The sequence below is a fragment of the Ipomoea nil genome, unplaced genomic scaffold (assembly GCF_001879475.1).
Source record: "Ipomoea nil cultivar Tokyo-kokei standard unplaced genomic scaffold, Asagao_1.1 scaffold0865, whole genome shotgun sequence".
In the NCBI taxonomy this organism is placed as follows: Eukaryota; Viridiplantae; Streptophyta; class Magnoliopsida; order Solanales; family Convolvulaceae; genus Ipomoea; species Ipomoea nil.
Genome location: NW_017617293.1, coordinates 748,527 through 770,952, shown reverse-complemented (window position 1 = coordinate 770,952; position 22,426 = coordinate 748,527). Strand labels below are relative to the sequence as shown.

Below are 22,426 nucleotides of genomic sequence, written 5' to 3'. Positions count from 1 at the left end.
AAAAAATCGCTAGGTGCCTGGGGACCGCCTAGAGTGATTAATCGGCGTCTAGGTGGCCGATCGCCTAGCGCCTAATCGAGGCGGGCGCCTAGGTGCGATTTTTGCAACACTGCCTCATGACATAGTAGCACCTAATTGTACTACACCAAATTTGTGATTTAGCAGCAATGAATATGTTTAAGATACCATATGAGAACAAAAATTTTATTATTGAACAATCCAATTTACAAAGTTGAAGAATAAATGTATTTATAAGAATACAAAGATTGAACAATCCAATTTACAAAGTTGAAGAAGAAATGTATTTATAAGAATACAAAGACTCCTAGTGCCTGAGGAAGTATAAAATTAAAGGTAGGTAGCTTCACAATAACACAGGAGGGGGAGAATGAATTTTATTTAGTGGTTTTAGAGTTGTAAAAATAGTGAAGGAAACCACTCGAAAGCTCGAGAAAGAGGAAAAAGATTAGAGATGAAGTTGAAATGAGGAAGAAAGTATTTTTCATGGAATAATAGAGAAAAGCAAGAAGAAGGACCATACTGAAGACGATGAGTGGAACCGAACCGGCGAGAAACATATTGTAAGTTGCTAAAATGGTGTACATTCCACCAAGGAATGCATATACGACTGCTATTGTGGCAACGAAAGTCATGAAAGTGTTGAGTATGAAAAGCCTGATTAAAATTGGTTTCCTCCTAATAGAACCCAACAGGGCTATTGCCACCATGAACATGTAAATTAATATCGCCAAAATAGAACATATGAAAGCCACAGTATCAGATATAACAAAATAGGAAAAACCCTTATTTCCTATCAGTATTGGGTACCCATTTTTGGAGTCGTATCCACCTGGAACTGTAAAACCAGCTGCAAAGCTTATGGTTAATATCAATGTAGCCACCAAAGTCATTGTTTTACTCACTCGTAGCATATCATTAATCTCTTTGTCTACATTATCAGTATCTTCTTCCCTTGTTTCCTGATTTTGTATGAGGTCAGCACGAGGTCCAATTCTCCAACCACTCCGCTGAGGTAATCCGCCCTGTTGTACGTATAAAAATACCAAAATTATTATGAAAAACTACAATCTGATGATGGTTTGGTTTAGCCGGCGTGCGGTAAATTAAATGAGGAAAAACTGTATAATATGCCAATTATCAATATATGTCACTCCTGAATTATTAGTAATGTAAATGTTGCTCCTCACCTTTCCTCCTGTACGGTACGGAGGGGGTACGGGAGGGACAATATATGTACCATTTTAAAAATTGAGGGACAACATTTATACCAATAATAATTCAGGAGTGACATTGATAATTGACATATTATAAAGGGACATCAATTACAATTTTCTCTTAAAAATAACTTCAGTGAAGTCTCGCTAACGGGACCCCATATGGAGAGAGTAAAATAAAAGTAATGCTAGTGTACTTACAGAGATATGCTTAAAAACTGAATAGACTTCGCGTTGGGAGGCCACGTCAAGTAGAGTTTGATGGTGTTTATTGAAGACCAAATGCTTCCGCTTAAGTCGGGAGACTATAGAATAATGATTATAAATGCTCAAGCTAGAAATGCCAAACAGGTGCTGCGGTGTGTTACCATCTTTGTCTTTTTGATCAACAAGGTTGTCGATTTGGGGATACTTCAATATATATTTTATCATATTTTCTCTACCACTCAGTATTGCTTCGTGAAGGACATTTTGGGATTTGCAGTTGATCATCACCCAACAATCTGGTAAGCTATTTGATATGCATTTCATCGTTTTAATGTTTCCATGTCTTGCTGCTATGTGAAATATTGTCGTCCAATCATCTTCTTTGCCTGCACGAATGTATGCTGCAGAACTTTTCTTCTCAAGGATCTTTTGGACAGTTTGATCATCACCGTGTTTTACAGCATAGTGTAGTGGCGTCCAACCCAAACTGTCACTCATCTCACACAAATAAGTCTCCTTATCCAGTAATAGTTGTATGCATCCTGAGATAAATAGTGACATCGTATTTTACTTTTGCATAAATTCAATCTAGTGATTATTATGGATCAAGTATATGGTATATTAGGAGTATATACTAAAAGGAGTGGTATAGTTCAGATTAACATGTTAAAAAGAGATAATATTCTAAATGGTCATTCAATTAAACTATGCCATAATTCTCATCAATATAGTCAACAACTATCAATTATGATGAGTTAATACCCAAAATGGACATCGACTATAATGATTTTACTTAATTTCGTCCTAAACCGCTTTAGTAACCTAATGTAATTCCAGACTTTTGTGTTTTTACTCAATTTAGTCCTACGTTTGTTATTCTGTCCATTCGGTGTTAAATAGAGGGACAATTCAGTAATTTTAATATTGACATCTCTTTACTCCCAGACCTGAAAAGTGCGAAATCACTATTTCTTTTACGAATTATTCCCAAACCTACGAATATAAAATTTGATTCGCAGGTCTGAGAGTAATTCGTAAAAGAAAGAGGATTTCGCACTTCGCTGGGCTGAGAGTAAAGAAATGCCAATATTGAGATTACTGAATTGTTCCTTTATTTAACACCAATTTGACGGAATAATAAACGAAAGACTAAACTGAGTGAAAACATAAAAGTTTTGGACTATATTATGTCAACAAAATCGTTTAGGACAAAATTGAGAAAGATCACTATAATCGAGGACCATTATGAGTATTAATTAACTCTATCAATTATCCAAAATAGTCTCAAAACTATACAAAAATTTACTCAATTTTTTTTTTGAATGCTACTGGCATTATTACATTGTAGTATCTGTTCATATACTTTCTCAACCTACTAAAACACAAAGAACCAATAACGCCTCCACTAAGGCTCAAACTCACAACCTTCCAAATGAAAGTTCAACCCGGGTACCATTAGACCACATAATCCTGGTTACTCAATTTAGTATACGAGAAGAAATTAATATAATTTCAGTAATTTTTGTATAATCAATAGACCATTTTAGATAAATTAATAATTAAAACCAAATAAAAAAAGTATAACATAGTCAAAGACGATTTTGAGAACTAATTAACTCGCTTAAACCACTTTCATTTTTTTTTTTTTTTTTTTTTTTTTTTTTTTTTTACAATTGTTATACTGTGAACCATTGAAATAAAGTTTATTTTTAGTATGCTAAATGTTCATTTTTAAAAGGTTTATTTTTTAGTATATTATAAAAAAAAATTAGTACATTAAAAATGAGTCTTTAATATACTAAAAATGAATATTTATTATTGGTCTATACTACAATATAGATCCTAGTACAGTATAATTTGCCATTTTTATTTTTTATTTTTTTATTTTTTATTTTTTATTTTTAACCTGTGCATTTGATTACCCGAGGCAAGTCGCGTTTTAGTATGTTTATAAACAATTACAAATTCTTCAAAAAAAAAAACTATTTTTGAATATGAATTTAAATTCATAAATTAAATTAAAATCTTCGTACTATAATGTTATATTTTAGAGCCAGTTCTGACCTCTCAGTTGTTGTACAGTACTGTGGATCATGGTTGTCAAATGAAACTGTAGTAGAATTAAAATAACATTATAGTGTTGTTATTATCAAACTAGTGTGTCTGGAAAATGAAACAAAAAAACATAGCCATTCAACAACGTATATTGTCAAATGAAACTGTAGTATAATTAAAATTATGCTTTAGTATTGTTATAATGAAACTAGTGTGTATGAAAAATGAAACTAAAGTTCAAGTCATTTAATAACATATACTGGCAAATGAACCTAGAGTATAATTAAAATACTCTGTACTACTTTAATATTTACTATAATTAAACTAGTGTGTGTGGAAAATGAAACTACAAAATAGAGTTCATGCAATAATGTATATTGTCAAATAAAACTGTAGTTGAATTAAAATGATACTTTGTTATTGTTATAATGCAACTAGTGTGTATAGAAAATGAAATTGAAAAACAAAGTAATATTGTCAAATGAAACTGAAGTGTAATTAAAATGATACATACCTCATGGACCACAATGCTACCATACATGCATCATGGTCCACAGTAAAATTTGCCTATGACCTCTGGCTATGGCCATCCAATCATTATTGCGTGGACCATAGCCTAAAAACACAGAAAGTACATTATTCTAACTCATAAAATATATTATTCTAATTCATAAAGTACATTATTCTAGCTTATAAAATAGATTATTCAAACACATAAAGTACATTATTCTAACTCATAAAATAAATTATCTTATCCTAGAAATTTCATTATTCTAACACGTAAAGTACATTATACATTATTATAACTCATAAAATACATTATTCTAACACATAATGTACATTATTCTAACTCATAAAATAAATTATCTTATCTTAGAAATTTCATTACTCTAATACATAAAGGACATTACTTTAACACATAAAATACATTATTCTAACTCATAAAATACATTATCTTATCTCAAAATTTTCATTATTTTAATATAGGTGTGAAACAAGAAAATTTTTAACATCAAAATGACTTCATTTTGGACCGTGATCCACACAAAAATTTGCCATGCCGTTACACAAAGCCCCCAAACTTTTGGGGCCTTTTAAAAAAATTATTATATATATATATATATATATATATATATATATATATATATATATATATTCATTATTTTATCTATCACATATTACTTTCCAGGTTTATTATTTACTAATCAAATCATTCCTTTTTCATTATTTAGTTTTTGTAAGATTTCCTTATAATTTTAAATTTTGGTTTGTTTTGCATTTTATCATTCTTTTAATATAATTTCCAAAGATATAAAGTTTATATACTAATACTAAACTTAATATTATAAAAAAAAATTAAAATTTACATAAGTTTAGATAGGGATGCACTCAGGTGCGAATAAGTGCTCATGAGGGAAATGCGAACGAATCAGCGCGCGACACGTGTCCAGATCTAATAACTTAAAAAAAAATGCGGTGGCATTTTCGTAAATAATTGAACATCGAAGTGCAAGTAAAATAACTTACAAGTGCACCTACTTTCACCTATAAGTGCATGTAATTTTGCCTTGTTACATTCACTTTCCGCAAACATTCATGCACCTGGGTGTGCTTATAACTATATGTGCAACTATTTATAACTATAGGTGCAACTACTTATAACTATAGGTGCACCTACTTTCACCTATAAGTGCATGTAATTTTGCCTTGTTAACATTCATTGATCTGAGTTCAGCGGGTAGTAATACCCCTGAAAATCACTCGCAAACATTCATACACCTAGGTGCAACTACTTATAACTATGTGTGCAACTACTTAGAACTATATGTGCAACTACTTAGAACTATAGGTGCAACTAAGTATTGATGCTCAGTGTAAATTTTTACTTGCACCTATAATACATTTTACATGCACTTGTAATACATTTTACTTGCACTTCGATGTTCAATTATTACGAAAATGCCACCGCATTTTTTTTTAAAATCAGTGTTTCTCATCCATTAGATCTGGACACGTGGACGAACAGAATTCATTCATATTTTGCGCCTGGGCGAAGCATTCGCACCTAAGTGTGAAACCCCATTAATTAAAACTAAACATATAAAATAAGACAGATAGAGTATTTTTCATATACCTTTTAATTATGTTTCTAAACTTTTGATGAATTTGTTTTAATTATGATTAGGGGTGTATTTAATCTAGAATTTTATGACATTTAAAAATGTGAAGATATAAGATTTATAATTTTAAGAAATCTTTAAAAGTTGAGTGATATATTTGCCCACATAAGACAATTTTTTTTTGCTCCAAACGGCCCCATATATATACCCCGACCCAACAGGATAGTGAAGGAGGGGTAAATCATAACAATTTATATCGTAGACCAGGGTCCACAATGGTCCAATGCACGTAATTTGACTTCATAATGTACATAATTCATGTTCATAATATACAGAATTTATGTTCATAACACACACACACACACACACACACACACACACACACACACATATATATATATATATATATATATATATATATATATATATATATATATATATATACATAAACATGATGTAATGAACACACATAAACACTTAAGATAATACATATAATTTGATTTCATAATGTATAGAATTGATGTTCATAATGCACATAATTCATGTTCATTATATCATATTTATGTGTATGTGTATTATGAACATAAACTATGTGCATTATGAACATGAATTTTGTACATTATGAAATCAAATTATGTATATTTGATCGGGTCCACAATGCACTGTAGACCCTGGTCCACGATATAACAATTGGAAAATCATAGCAACTCAATAGCTCATTATGTGAGAAGACCAAAGGACCAGTTCTTGATACCATGCACAAGGAGCCTAACACATTAGGTTTAACTCCACACTGCGACTGTCAAGGCTCAATCTTGTGTCGTTACCCACAATCTACCACTAAGAAATCAACTGAGTTGCCCATGCGGGCAAGTCGGGTGATATTTCATTAAAAAATTGGGAGTATGAGTAGTATTTTTCTTCAAAAAATTATGGACATTTATATATTTAACATTAAGGCCAAGTAGCTAGCTTATAGCTCAATGGCATCTTTGTAGCTTTTCCAAATGGGATGACACTAGTTCAAATCCTAGTGGGAGTGTTGGCAAAGTATAGCACTAAAAAAATCTATCACATATAGGACTCGTGTATAGTTTTTCTCTCGATAAAATATAAATAGTTGAAATTCTTATTTGAAACTTTTAAACTCTATATACTTTTTCTTCTATTTAAACTCTATAGATATTCAGTTTAAATTGTACAAATTGTTTCTTCTTCATTATCTTACTTTTAAAACCTTTATTATTGTTCTTCTAAACTCTAAGAACTTTTTTCTTCATTATCGTTTAAATCTTCCCAACTCAGGACACGAATAGGGAAAACTCTTCAATCGAGTTAGCTACTAATGACACAGTTCAATATTCTTTTCTTGTTTATAAGTGTTATATTACAATTTATCTTGTAATATTATATCATGTTAGGAACATGTGTAATTAGATTTTAATGATACCAAACTCACTAGGAATTTAAACTCATCTTTTTATCTCTTTATTTTGTATCTTTCGTGTTGAACGAAAGTTGCTTTTGCTCAAAGAATGATTCGTGCTCAGCTGAGTGTATACACGAATCAGAGCATCCCTCAATCAATCATGAGAGGTTAAAGAGAAGAGAAGATCAAGAGAAGGCCGAGAGATCCTCCAAGACTGAAACTTGGAAGGGTCTATCTCTCGTGTAATTGACAAATGATAAAGAAAGATCATTTGAATTGAGAAGACAACGAATGATAAGGACAATCCTTCGTTACCAGATCCCGAGATTACGAGTCAAGGTCTAACTCGATTGGACAAGTTTCACATGTTTTCAGAAGCATAATTGTCCAAGTCTCAAAGCTGGGAAAATCAACCTAGACAAATGGTGTTCTAGGAATGATATTTCAAATATCGAGGAGTATTTAATGATTAGTACCTTTTGTTTTCGTTACGGGACAAAAATGTTGGTTACTTTTTGAAGCCAACGGCTATATAGTACAAGCCGCATTTAAGACTCCTTACCCAGCAGTCAATACACACTAGTTAATAGGTTTGAAATTTTCATCTCCCTCTAACATATGGATTTTTCACCCCTATAAATACCCCTCTTCATCACTTAGTTTGTACTATGAGTGATAGTGCAAACCCTTTCACGGGTTGTGAAATAAGAGTGGAGTAGACTTAGTTAATAGCTGAACCACTATAAAAATCTCTCTATCTCTCTCTCGTTACTTATCTTCATTTAACCGCCTTGCATTGCATACATATTCATCTCAGTTAAACAATTTCTAACGAAACTACGAAAGTGTGCAAAGAATATTAAAAAGAACATATAATTCCCGTTGTGCATTAATCTTTCAAGTAAAGTTTCAAAATTCGCATAGTCTATTCACCCCCTCTAAACTCTCATTCTTCGGCATCAGGACCATCATATCGTTTAGTGAAAAGATGGATTATCCTTAAATTTATAATACATTGATTTTTGTGCAACCAAGTTAAAATAATTTTTCAATTACAATACATAAATTTATATAAGATCTATACATACTATTATATATGATATATTATACAAGATTTTAAAGAAAATTATAGTATAGCCTATCAATGATAATTATACTAACAAAACGAATGTTTTAATCCGTATTTGAAATTAATTGTCTTTAAAGTTATAATATAATATGTTTTTGTGCTAATACATTTTTATGATAAATGGCGCACGCAGCACCCCAGTGTTACCTACTCGTGGCTTGAGGCAAGGAGATCCTCTGTCCCCTTATCTCTTCATTATCTGTGCGGAGGGTCTTTCTCTGTTATTGCAGCAAGCACAAAATGATGGTTCTATACATGGTTGCAGGGTGGCAAGGGGAGCCCCCCATCTCTCACTTGTTTTTTGCAAATGATAGTCTGTTATTTTTTAATGCCAATGCACAAAGAGGCTGGTAAAATAAAGGATTGTTTATCTGTATATGAAAAATGTATGGGCAGGTGGTTAATTATCACAAGTCAAGTGTATGCTATAGCAGAAATACAGGTGTAATGGATAGAATGGAGGTGGCTCAAATTCTGGGGGTGGTACAGGCACCTAACTTTGGAAAATATTTGGGGTTCCCATCATTTGTGGGGAGAAATAAAAAGGCGGTTTTCTCGTATATTGAGGATAAGATTAGGCAGAGAATTGGATTATGGAGTAAAAATTTTTTTATCACAGGCAGGCAAGGAGATTTTATTGAAAAGTGTAGCACAATCTATGCCTACATTTTCAATGAGTGTCTTTCTGTTGCCTATATCTGTCAGCACAGCTATTGAGCAAACCATGAACCGCTACTGGTGGGGATTGGGTACTGACCATGGAATACACTGGAAGGGTTGAGACAAATTATGTATCCCAAAGAAACATAGAGGCCTGGGTTTCAAGGAGCTGCGTGCCTTTAACCTAGCTATGTTAGGTAAACAGGCATGGTGAATGCTTACTAAGTCTGAATCACTGGTAGCCCGAGTTTATAAAGCAAGGTATTATCCCAAAGATTTATTTTTTGATGCACATATAGGAAATAACCCCAGTTTCTGTTGGCGTAGTATAATGACAGCTAAAGGTTTAATCTGTAGTGGTGTGAGACGCAAGATTGGAAATGGAGAGACTACGCTGATATGGGATCATCCGAGGATACAGGATGACCAGGAACTTATGATACAGACAGAGATGCCTATGCAACTGGTAGGTGCCAAGGTGGTAGGTTTGATTGATCAAGAAACTGGTTCATGGGATCATTCCATATTAACTGATTTATTCTAACCTATCGATGTCACAAATATTATGAAAATACCTATCTCCCCTGATTATGATGATACTTGGTATTGGCACGAAGACCAGAAAGGAATATATTCACTAAAAAGTGGTTATAGACGTATTGTTGGAAATTATGAAGATAGGGATGAGGCTTTCAATAAATGGCTTACTCTATGGAAACTCAAAATCCCCCCAAGTGGAAGACATTCCTTTGGAGAGCTATTAGTGATATTCTCCCCACCACTACAAATTTGCTTATAAAGAGAGTGGACGTGGAACCAAATTGTGTTATGTGCGGAATATCTCAAGAAAACACTATGCATGCTTTGGTGATGTGTGATTATGCAAAGGCCATTTGGGGATTATCCAACCTTCCAATACCCAATAGTGTGACAAATATTTTTCATGTTTGGTTTGGAGATCTTCTAAATGTTCTTGACTCTAATGGAATATTATATGCAACAGCGATTCTATACCACATATGGTGAGCACGAAATAGAGCGGTGTGGGATGCCTACCTTCCACGCCCGAGGAGTTTGATTGCGGCAGCTACCGCAATCGTGCAAGCATGGCAGCGAACCCGCCACACCACCGTCGCGAGGACGCCGGCCGACCATCCTGCCGCCCCAGCCGATGCACTGTCGGTACTGCATGGACAGTCCGTCACCATAGCAGCCGCGTTAGCCGCCCCTCAGTCGAGGATTTGCCGCTTCTATGCTGGTTACCTCCACGAGACGGGCAAGGCAACGGCAGGTGCAGTCCTCCTCGATGCAAACGGGGGATATGTTGCAGCATTATATTCAGTACACCCCTTCAGGATTGTTTCTCACTGCTCATGGCCAAGGCAATTGCATGCAAGGAAGTTTTGTCATGGTTAAAGAATTGGGGAGAGGAGTCTGTAAAGCTTTATACGGATTGCCTCACTCTACAACATTATCTCACTTCGCCACCATCTATGCTCCGTTCGTACGTTGGCTATGCTATCAATAGCTGTCGGGCAGCTGCAACTTCGTTTGGTTTTTGTTTGTTTAATTTTGTTCCTAGATCGAACAATTATTTAGCACATACCTTAGCATCTACAGCTTTCCAACATCATACTACTATGTATTGAGATTTAATCCCTCCTGATATTATTGCGACTTATTTCTAATGAAATTACCACTTATCTTTAAAAAAAAAAAGAGGTTATAATAAAGCACGCTTTCAAAAAAAAAAAAAAAAAAGGTTACAATAAAGCATTAATAGATGATGTTACCTGCTTTACCCACATGACGTCTGAAAATTTGCATCAGCATTTCCCAGAATGACGATGCGCTACCTATCATGTGTACAAACTCTTATTTTTAATTATCGAAATGTGCATACAAAATTTCACATGTAAATCTAAATATGCTTATGTAAAGTCATAATTTATGTCAATATGCAAAATTTTGGGTACAAAATTTAGGTAAAAAATATTATTTTTTAGGAGAAAAGATATTATTATTTTAAATATAAATATATTTCAATGTGTGAATATTATCGAGTGAATCACTAAAAAAAAGGCATAGTCTCTTTATAATAGTCTATATGACTATACATGCATTTAAATGTGGCAAATGTTAGAGATATATTACAAACTTCGACTTATGGTTGAGCACTCAAACAATAAGCGACTATAAAGTAGAAAGTTATAGAGGTGCATGAGAGTGAGCCTCTATGTTATATAATTCAAACTCATTATATAAGAGTCTTATATAGTACGTGGTGCAAATCCACTTTTCAAACCAATGTTAGACAAGTGCTTCTTCCAAGTCTTTTCACCTTCATTTTCAAACTCAAATGGGTCTACTTTGAGAATTAATTTCTCGTTCACCCATTATTCATTTTGAGCATACAATATATCGATCAATCGTTATACCCTGCACCACGGCGCGCGCAGCACTGTGCGCCCCGCGCCTCCCAAAACGACATCGTTTTGGGAGGCGCGGATGTGTATTTGTTTATACAATTATGTGTATTTTTTTTTATACAGTTATGTGTGTTTGTTTATACAATTATGTGTATTTATTTATACAATTATGTGTATTTTTTATACAGTTATGTAAAACGACGTTGTTTTGCATCAGGGCGCACAATGCAATGCGCGCCCTGGTGCATGATATAAATTGCCAATATGGATCTCTTCGCCACACTACGAAGAGCTCGAATCCACTTAAACCCGACCGAAATCGAAAGTGGACCACACATATATTTGTACCACAAAATAGCCACTTAAAATGTTATTTTATGCTATTTTTTCCAACAGCAAATCAATCATTATATCCTGGACCAAATCCATCTTAGCTTGTTGATTTTATAACTTTGTAGTTAATAGATTATATATATGCAGTTAACATATTATGTATCTACGGTACTAACCTTGTTTTTAATTTTCTTGGAAAAATGATGACAATAAAGGAATTATTTGTATTAACTTATGAAATAACATTGTTTTGGATTAAGATACATGATATAATGATTGTTTACAATTTAATCCAGACCGTGAACCGAACTAAGCAACATAGATTTACTATGCATAGTAACCTGAATTACAATCAGGTCCATAGTTGTATGGACCATATTTTATATACTGTAAAATAATATACATGCAATACAAAAATAATGTATTTTTAGTATATTAAAAATGTACATTATATTCAGGGAATATACATTATTTGTGTACTGAGTGTACATTATATTATATAATGTACATTCAGTACACAAATTATGAACATTTAGTATATTAAAAAATATACTTTTTGATATGGTCCACACAGCACTCTGTGGACCATGATTCACACAATAATTTGCCCCTGAATTAGCCCAACCAATCATAGTTTATGATGGGATATATCAACCTTCAAGTTAATACTCAATTTAGTCATTGACTATAATGATTTTTCTCAATTTAGTTCTAAATGAATTTTTGTGATTAATTAGATCCTCGACTTCGATGGTTTTATCCTATTGGGTCCTCGGCTACTAGAATCAAGGACTAAATCAATAAAAAATTAAACTACTATAGTCGATGACTAAATTAGGTAAAAACCACTATAGTCGATGACTAAATTAGGTAAAACCACTATATTCGAAGACTAGCCAAACTATTATAATCGAGAACTGAATTGAGTATTAATAGATGTGAATTACCAAGCTATCTTAACATAGGGCTCAATTGGGTAAAACAAACATAATTAAACACAAAAAGTCGTTTAGGACTAAATAAAAAAAATCACTATATTTGAGGACTAAATTTATTAGGACTCTACTAGTAGTATTAGACTAGATCTTTATTATATTAGTAGTATTAGACTAGATCTCTATTTCATGTCTTTATATACTCTGTATCCGCTGCTCTTGATCAATTCACATAAAATATATTCTCATCTGGTATCAGCTAGGTTTTCCCATGGAAAACTTCGGTGTTAATAACGGCTCTGTTCTTGGTTCCTCTGAACGGACCGTTACCGAGATTTCTTCGGTGCTTGCGAATGGTAGCCTTTCATCGGCTCACCACCTCGTTTCCTTAAAGTTGACCTCCCAGAACTATCTGTTCTGGTGGACTCAGATGCTTCTGTTTCTTGAAGGCCAAGGGTTTCTAGGGTTTGTTGATGGTACTATGCCCTTTCTGACAGAGTCACCGGCGCTGGCATCGACTGCGGACAGCGTTCTGGCGGTGGCTTCCGATCTCCCGGCGCGGGAGCTCGCATGGCGTCGGCAAGACAAAGCCATCCTCTCCATGCTCATCTCTTCCTTGTCCGAGGAGACCCTTCGTTTCGCCGTCGGCAAGGGTACTTCTCGGCAACTTTGGCAGGTGATCGAACAAACCCTAGGATCGTCCACTCGCTCTCCAGCTACGTGGCGAACTACAAGGGCTCCGCCAAGGTGACTCCTCCCTATCTGATTACCTTGGTCACGCTCAAATGTTGATTGATGAACTGGCTCTCGCCGGTCGTCACGTTGAGTTGGATGATCAGAATCTGTACGTGTTTTGTGGTTTGTGCCCGGAGTTACGACCGTTGGTGGCAACCCTAACCCGTGGTGCTCCCGTTCCCCTCCCGGAGGTTGCAGATTTTCTTGTTTCGTAGGAGTGGAACTGCTCGGATGACGGCGCGGTTCTCGACGCACTGGCGGCCTTGGCTGTAAGCCATGGGGGTCATGGTGGCCGCGGTGGCAGTCTACAAAACCGAGGTGGTGGCGGCCGCGGCAGGGGGCGCGGTGGTCGTGGTCGGGGGGCGGTCCAACTCAGGCCCTCAGTGTCAGATTTGCAACAAGTAAGGGCATATAGCTACGGCGTGTTGGCGTCGTTTCACTCCTGATCCAGATCCTCAGGCGAATGTTGTCGTTTCTGGTGTTGATGGTCCTACGGACGACTCTCATCAGTGGTTCCCCGACACTGGTGCCACAAATCATGCTACCCCTGATCCCACCTTATTGACGTCCTCTACCACATATGATGGTCCGGAGACACTTCAGGTCGGCAATGGTACAAGTTTGCCTATTGTTACTGTTGGTTCTTCTTCGTTAGCCACTAATTCTAGGTCGTTTCGTATGTCTGATGTTTTGCATGTTCCGGGTTTATCTTCTTCGTTATTATCTTTTCAGCGTTTTGCTAAAGAAAATAATGTTTTTTTTTTTTTTTTTTAGTTTCACCCTTCGTGTTTCTTTGTGAAAGACATTCAAACCAGGAACACTCTTTTTAAGGGGCATGCGTCCGGGGTTTATATGTCTGGTCTGCCTCGCGTCCGGCTCCCGCTGCTTTCGTTGCTGCACGGTCCTCTTTCGTTTGGCATATGCGGCTTGGGCATCCACACTCTCGGGTCCTGCGTCAAGTTTTAGCATCTTCTAGTCTTAGTTCGTTTAATTCCAGTGATCTGCCCAACATTTGTTCCTCTTGTCAATTACGCAAGTCGTCTCATTTTCCTTTATCGCGTGTTGAATGTACTAGTTCGCATCCTTTAGAATTAATATATTAAGATATTTGGGGCCCTACGCCGATACTTTCTGCAAATGGCTTTAAATATTTTGTATTATTTGTGGATGATTACATTCGTTACGTGTGGTATTATCCTATGCGAGCTAAGTCTGATTTATATGCGATATTTGATAAGTTTCGGTCACTTGTTGAACGTTCCTTCTCTCGTAAAATTTTGTCTTTTCAGTCTGATTTAGGGGGAGAATACAAAAAGCGTGGTTCGACTCTCGCGTTATTGGGTATTCGTCACAGGCAGTCCTGTGCGTATACTCATGAACAAAATGGCAGAGTAGAACGCAAGCATCGTCATGTTGTCAAAACAGGACTGGCGTTAATAGCCCAATCCTCTGTTCCGTCTCGTTTCTGGGATTATGCATTCGAAACTGCTGTGTATCTTATCAATAAATTGCACACTCGTGTCTTGTCTGATAAGTCTCCTCACTATTTCTTGCATCGGTCTCCGCCCTCTTACTCATACTTACGGGTTTTTGGGTGTCTGTGTTTTTCTAATCTGCGGTCCTATAATCGCAACAAACTGCAGTTTCGGTCGTCTCCTTGTGTCTTTCTAGGATATCCTCCATCTTTTTGTGGCTATCGTTGTTTAGACACTAACACTAACAAGGTTTTTATCTGTCGCCATGTGCGATTCGATGAGACTGTCTTTCCTTTTGTTGCTTCTGTTGATTCACAAGTACCCGCACCACGCCCGGAGCCATGGGGTGTTGCGCCGATTGTGCCTCCTGGTGAGCCGAGTGCAGTCTCGGCCTTTGATCCTCCTGCAGTGCCCGTAACCAGACCCGAGCCACACCGCCAGCAGCCCGTCTCTACCGAGCCGTCCGTGACCGAGTCCGAGCGGACAGTCACGGACCAGCCGCCTGCTCGGCCAAGGGGCCGACCCCGTGGTTGATCCTGTCCCGCGCCCGATCCTGTTCGGTCTCATATGACGAATACGCGGAGCTCGGGGCCGCATAACCATGTTGCTCTATCTACTGACGTCACTACTGAGCGTACATGTTTTACTCAAGCGGTCAAATTTCCCGAATGGCGGGATGCAATGGATTTGGAATTTAATGCCTTGGTGCACAACAATTCATGGCGGCTTGTTCCTTTTAAATCAGGTATAAATGTAGTTGGGTGTAAATGGGTGTTTAGAACCAAGAGGAAAGTTGATGGTTCGATTGAGCGTTACAAGACTCATTTGGTTGCCAAGGGATTCAATCAGGTTGCTGGTGAGGATTTCTTTGAGACCTTTAGTCCCGTGGTTAAACCGACTACGGTACGTCTTCTTTTATCCCTAGCTATTTCTCGTGGATGGGCTATTCGACAGTTGGACATACACAATGCTTTCCTAAATGGCAATCTCGCTGAGACGGTTTATATGTGCCAGCCCCCTGGCTATGAAGACAAAATGCTGACTGGGCACGTTTGTCTCCTTCAACGTTCTTTATATGGGCTTAAGCAAGCTCCCCGTGCTTGGTTCACTCGTTTGCATGATTTTCTGGTTTCTGTTGGTTTCTCACCTTCAAAGACGGATGTCTCTTTATTTATATATTCACATGGCAATACTCGTCTATATTTTCTAGTTTATGTGGATGATATTTTGGTTATGGGTTCTGATTCGGCTCATGTGACTGCTCTTATTGACAAGTTGGCTCTTGAGTTTAAAGTTCGTGACATGAGTGTGCCCTCGTTTTTTCTGGGTATTGAGACCGTTCCGTTGTCTAATGGCATGCTTCTGTCTCAACAATGGTACATGAAGGATATTCTAAAACGAGCAGGTATGGTTGATTGCAAGCCCGTGGCCACTCCGGTTTCAACCATGAAGGCCGAGACTGATGCCGTGGTACCATACGCTGATCCCACTAAGTATCGCAGCTTTGCATGTGCTATGCAATATCTTACGGTAACTCGGCCTGATCTTTCCTATGCAGTCAATCGTTTGTGTCAGCACATGCACTCTCCCTCTACTGCGGATTGGCCGGCTCTCAAGAGGGTGTTACGGTATGTAAATGAGACACTACATCTTGGTCTTAAGATTGCTTATTCTCCTTCTTTGGATATTCATGTATATTCTGATTCGGATTGGGCTGGCAATCCTGATGATCGCAAATCTACTAGTGGTTTTGTTGTGTTTTTGGGGACCAATCTTGTCTCATGGGTTTGTCGAAAACAGCGTACTGTGGCTCGTTCATCAACTAAGGCTGAATACAAAGGACTGGCTGATGTCTCTGCAGAGGTTACTTGACTCGTCTCTCTGATGAAGGAAATCGGGTTTGCGCCACCTTCTTTGCCAAAACTCTGGTGTGACAATCTGGGAGCTACTTATCTGTGTGCTAATTCGGTGTTTCATGCTCGCACCAAGCACATTCAGATCGACTACCACTTTGTTCGTGATAAAGTCGCAAAGAAGGAATTACATGTCAATTTTATTTCTACCAAATATCAGATAGCGGATATTTTTACTAAGTCTCTTTCGTCTGTGCGTTTTAATTTACTCCGTTGCAAGCTCAATGTTATAGCTGACCAACCTTGTGCGTGAGGGGGAGTATTAGGACTCTACTAGTAGTATTAGACTAGATCTCTATTTCATGTCTTTATATACTCTGTATCCGCTGCTCTTGATCAATTCACAGAAAATATATTCTCATCAAATTGAGTATTAAATCATGAACCTTTGATAGTGAGTATGTAAGGTGTACATAAGCCTCTAGTACATTGCACGCTACAATGTACTAAAGTTTATTGGTTAAACTAACTCTTTCCTCTTTGTTTATTTTTTTTTTAAAATTATTTTATAATTCTTAATTTTGATTTTTTTTTTGATTTTTTTTTGATTTTTTTTTTGTTTCATAGTAATTTTAATGTAGTTTCTAAATATATAAATTTTATATACTAATATTCAAAGTAATATTATGAAAAATTGATGTGTAAATAACTTCAGTCAAGCCTTATCAATTGAACCAACATATAAAATGAGATAGTGGAGGTATTTTTCTAATACCTTTCAATTAATTTTCAAAACTCAAATGGATTGGTTTTAATTGTAATAATGAGGTGTATTCAATCTACACATTTACAAATTTAGAAGTTTCATGGCATTAGATTTAAACTTTTACAAAGTATTTAAAAGTGGTTGATATTCGATCAAGATTTTTAAATTTTTTTTTAAATATATGGTATTTAATTCAAACTTTTAAATATTCTTTCAAAGTTTATTGGTATTATAAAAGTGACCAACTTTTATAAACTATTTCACAATAGTGTAAACTCTTCCCCTCTATTCTATAAATTATTTTTGATATTTGATTCAAAATTTTAAAAAGTCTTTAAATGTCAAATGATATTTAATTCAAACTTTTAAATATTCTTCAAAAGTTCATTGGTATTCAAAAAGTGACCAACTTTTATGATTGAATTGTGTAAACTCATTCCCTAATTAAATTCTACAATTTAGTTTTTCATTTTAATTTGAATCTTCCCTACATAGGATATTGATTGGGATAGCGCTTTTCTTCTAGTAAGCTGCCCTAAACAAAATTTAGTTTTTTTTTTTTTTTTTTTTTTTTTTTTTTTTTTTTTTTTTTTTTTTTTTTGAATTTCTTTAGGGTAGTGTATTACCATTTTTCTTTTAATATTATATTTTATAGTGAACAATTGAGTTTATTTTTTAAATTTATAATGCAACAAAATTTATTTATTTTTTTCAATCACAATACATAAAATTATATAAGATCTACAAAAATATATGATATATCACAAAAGAGTTTTTAATTTAAATAAAATTATTATATTACCTATCAAGGATAATTATACTAACAAAACGAATGTTTTAGTCTTTAATTTAAATAAAATTATTATATTACCTATCAAGGATAATTATACTAACAAAACGAATGTTTTAGTCTGTATTTTTTTTTGAAAATTTTTAGTCTGTATTTGAAATTGATATAGTCTTTAAATTTATAATATAATATACTATGCAATCAAATTTAATTACTTTTCAATTATATTGTTATATATAAATATATAAATATATAAATATATAAATATATATATATATATATATATATATATATATATATATATATATATATATATTTATGTGGTCTAATGGTATCCGAGTTGGACTTCCATTTGGAAGATTATGAGTATGGAAGATTATGAGTTCAAGCCTGGAGGCGTTAATGGTTCTTTTTGTTTCAGTAGGTTGAGAAAGTATATGAACAGATACTACAATGTAATAGAGCCAGTAACTAATATTAATATAAGTTCATTAAAATTCCCCAAACCGAACAAAAAGGGTTTTGCAAACTCTTTTTTCTAAACACATTATATATATATATATATATATATATATATATATTTATATATATATCATATCTTTTTTTTGTATTCTTTAATCATCATTTTATTAAATTATTATATAATTAATTTAATTGTAGATTATATTTTAATTAAATTTATATGAATGGTAAATCGTATGTGTGTGTGTGTATCAACATATGTGAATAGAAGCTTATTATTATAGATATTTTATTTATTTTAAAATTAGAGTATAAATTATATCAAATTTTTTAACATTATTAGTAAACAAAATATAATTTTTTCTCTTTTTTTTTTTAAAATTAAATAAAATAATTAAAATTTTTTACTTTAAGGAATTGTGAAATATAATTTTAACTAAAAATTTTAATTATTAATATTTTAATATCAAAAATAAATTTTTGTATATCCCGTGTACAAAATGTTAGTATATATACGTAAATAAAAAAAAAAAAACGGTCGGATTATAATAAAGCATTAACAGATGATGTTACCTGGTAAAGCCACATGACTTTGGAAAAGATGCTTCAAGATTTCCCATTCGCTACCTATCATGTGCAAAAAAAAAAAAAAAAAAAAAAAAAAAAAAAACTTTTATTGAAATTCATGCATTTATGAGTATGACATAATATTTTTTTTAAATGATGCGAGATGCATACAAAATTTTAAATGTATATATATATATATATATATATATATATATATATATATATATATATATATATTTGGGTGCATCATATATATATATATATTTGGGTGCATCATCCGCCCTCAAAAGAGAGCACTATTTATATATGTTTATGTAAAGTCATGATTTATATGAATATGCAAAATTTTGGTTTAATTTATAATAGAGTCTATACGATTATATATGCATTTAGATGTACCTGTTGAAACACAAAGAACCAATAACACCTCCACTGAGGCTCAAACTTACAACCTTCTAAATGAAATTCCAATCGGAATACCATTAGACCACATAATCTTGGTATACAAGGAGTTGTCTAATTCTCTTGATTTTATAAATTTGTAGTAAATATATTATATACTTATAGCTAACATATGGCATCAATATTTTTTCCTTACACAAAAAAAAAGAAAAAAATGAAATAAAACCGCGTCACTATATGAATTATGAATTGTATATTTTAGACTCTTAGGTGGACCCTAGACTTAATCCAAGCCATGAACCGAACTAAGCAACATAGATTTACTATGTATAGTAGTATAACTTGAATCAGTCCAACAGATCATACTATATGACTGGGTGAATGGGTCCATTTGCCATCTATAGTGACTATATATATATATATATATATATATATATATATATATATATATATATATATATAACTATGTAAGATGTACATAAGCCTTTAGTATTTGTACATACCTGATGATAATATTGCGGCATGAAGAGCATTTCGACCGAGTGGTCCAACATAAGAAAGATTTTGACATGTCTCGAGTATCTCCTCCAAACAATTAAGAAAATGTGACTCAGCAGCCAAGTAAATGGGCGTCTCACCAAATTCATTGGTAGGATACAAAAATCCATTATCCTCTTCAATTAGTAACTTCACCACCTCCAAATGCCCCATTCTCACTGCCTTGTGCAAAGCCATGTCCTTGACATCATCCGTCATATGTATCATCTCTATCACTCCAACACCGGATTCAAGATCCTCATTGTACTCCTTGATGGCTTTAATGAGGGCAGAGACTATGTCGGCGTCGCCTTTCTCCGCTGCACAATGCAACACAGTTTCATTTTTGTTGTTCCGAGCAAATAACATAGACGACGAGGCGACAACAATAGCCTTTTGTTGTTCTAGGATTTGCTCTACAAAATGTTTGTTGCCGTGGAGCACCGCAACATGCAGCACAGTATTTCCATTTGGCGCAACTTGACAGTCCTCAGCTCCTTCCACCCTCAGGGCCTTACGGTAATCTTCAAGTGTACCTGCCGCTGCTGCTCTGTATAAAGCCGGCTTCATATGAGGAATGCGCATAGCAGCTGGTTCCATTTGTAAGATTGTTACAATGAAAGTTCTAATTCATTTGGTTGATGGATGGGTAATTAAATAGTGATGATGATTTTCAACTGATGACATAAAGATGTAAACAATTCATGAATTAATAATATGGGAACAATCCATGATCAGAATACTATCGTTTGTAAATAATTTTTAGTATGACTGTATGAGAGCGAGTATATATTATAATATAAGTTGGGAATACTTAGGTTGATGATAATGTATTTTCAAAAAAAAAAAAAGGTTGATGATAATGTAATTTAAATTTGTTTGAATTCTTAAATTCAACATTTTGTATTTTTAAAATTGGATATTTGGTCATTGACTTCTTTTTTATTTTAACGAAATATTTGTAAAATTAATGTTATTTTAATTTTTAATTACTTGAATTATTGCATTATAATTTAATTATATTCACTTTTTAAAATTATCTTCTAAAATATGTGATATGCCATCATATTCTATTTTTAAAGAGCTGTGGAAAAGGACTACACAACGAGTCATTTTTAATCTCTCCCGTCATATTCACGACTAAAATATAGCAAATAAATGCCTTGTTAGCTAACTTACCCAACTACTAAACACCAATATAATATTCATCAATCAAATATGGGGTAACTTCCCGTAGCCCTCCCTACTTTCTTGCCTAGACTTCTTCTTCCTTGACTATTGAATAATAACTATATAATGAAATATATATTATTCCATCATAAGCTCCCATGCCCCCTCTTTCTTAGACGTAAGTATATGTCAGCTAAAGGAAGTAAAAAACTAGCACACGTGAAATAAAATCGCATATAACAACACTCGGAGTGTGACATGTGTAGTCTAGATCGACTATATGTTTATGCACGGGGCGCTAAAGTTATGACCTTCTCCGCTCATCAGAGCATTAATGGTAGATCATGATCAGAGTCATAGCTAAGTGCGCATAGCGCTAAGAGTTTATGGTTGTTATTCACTGCATGTTGAATAACATATGATTAGTGGGGCCCGCCATTAGTATTGGTTTATAATTATATCTAAAATTCTAAAATAGAAGATAGGTTTGAAAATCCCTATCTTCCTTTCCTGTGATCAACCACATACTTATTCATTGTGACTAAGTAGGAGGTAACATAGAGCTTATGATGTGTTAAAGTACCTATGAAGTTCATGTACATAGCGTTTTGTTTAATTTAATCCTTATACTTTTATTTTGTTCAATTTAGTCACTGCAATAAAGTGCAATTAAGGATAATAGTTAACGATGTTAATATTATCGTTCACTTAGGTTATGTGGCGCTGATGATATATATTTATATTCCTACTCATATATTACTTTATAAATATTTAAAATTTATTATTTTTACCACCTATATATTAAATTAGTATGACCAAAATAAATAATTACAACCATGTTCGTATTGAGATTTGGACAATTGTCTTCAGTTTTACTACATTTTAAAGTATAGGGACTAAATTGAACAGAATAAAGGTACAAGCACTAAATTGAACAAAACACTATAGTACATGGACTTCATAAGTACTTTGACCGCTTATGATGTATTTTAGAAAGTAACACGGAGCTTACCATATAATTTAATTAGGTGACAACACAAGACTTGCCTTGCAATACAATTGGTAGCACAGAGAGCTTATCATATCATATTATGTAAGTGACAGCATGAAGATTGCCAATTATGGAATTGTTCGAAC

At 34.2% G+C, this 22,426-nt stretch overlaps 2 protein-coding genes across 3 annotated transcripts in view; one reads left to right on the top strand and one right to left on the bottom strand.

The window, feature by feature from the left end:
• LOC109178702 (pentatricopeptide repeat-containing protein At2g15690-like) overlaps window positions 1-22,426 on the top strand; it is a 39,251-nt gene that overhangs the window by 15,043 nt on the left and 1,782 nt on the right. The gene's annotated exons all lie outside the window — the stretch shown is intronic.
• On the bottom strand, window positions 396-20,728 carry LOC109178666 (ankyrin repeat-containing protein ITN1-like). The gene is made up of 4 exons (XM_019328203.1): window positions 20,086-20,728; window positions 10,629-10,691; window positions 1,437-1,984; window positions 396-1,043 (listed from the first exon to the last, which is right to left on the bottom strand). The coding sequence occupies exons 1-4, from the start codon at window positions 20,717-20,719 to the stop codon at window positions 396-398; spliced, it is 1,893 nt and encodes a 630-aa protein (XP_019183748.1). The 5' UTR covers window positions 20,720-20,728.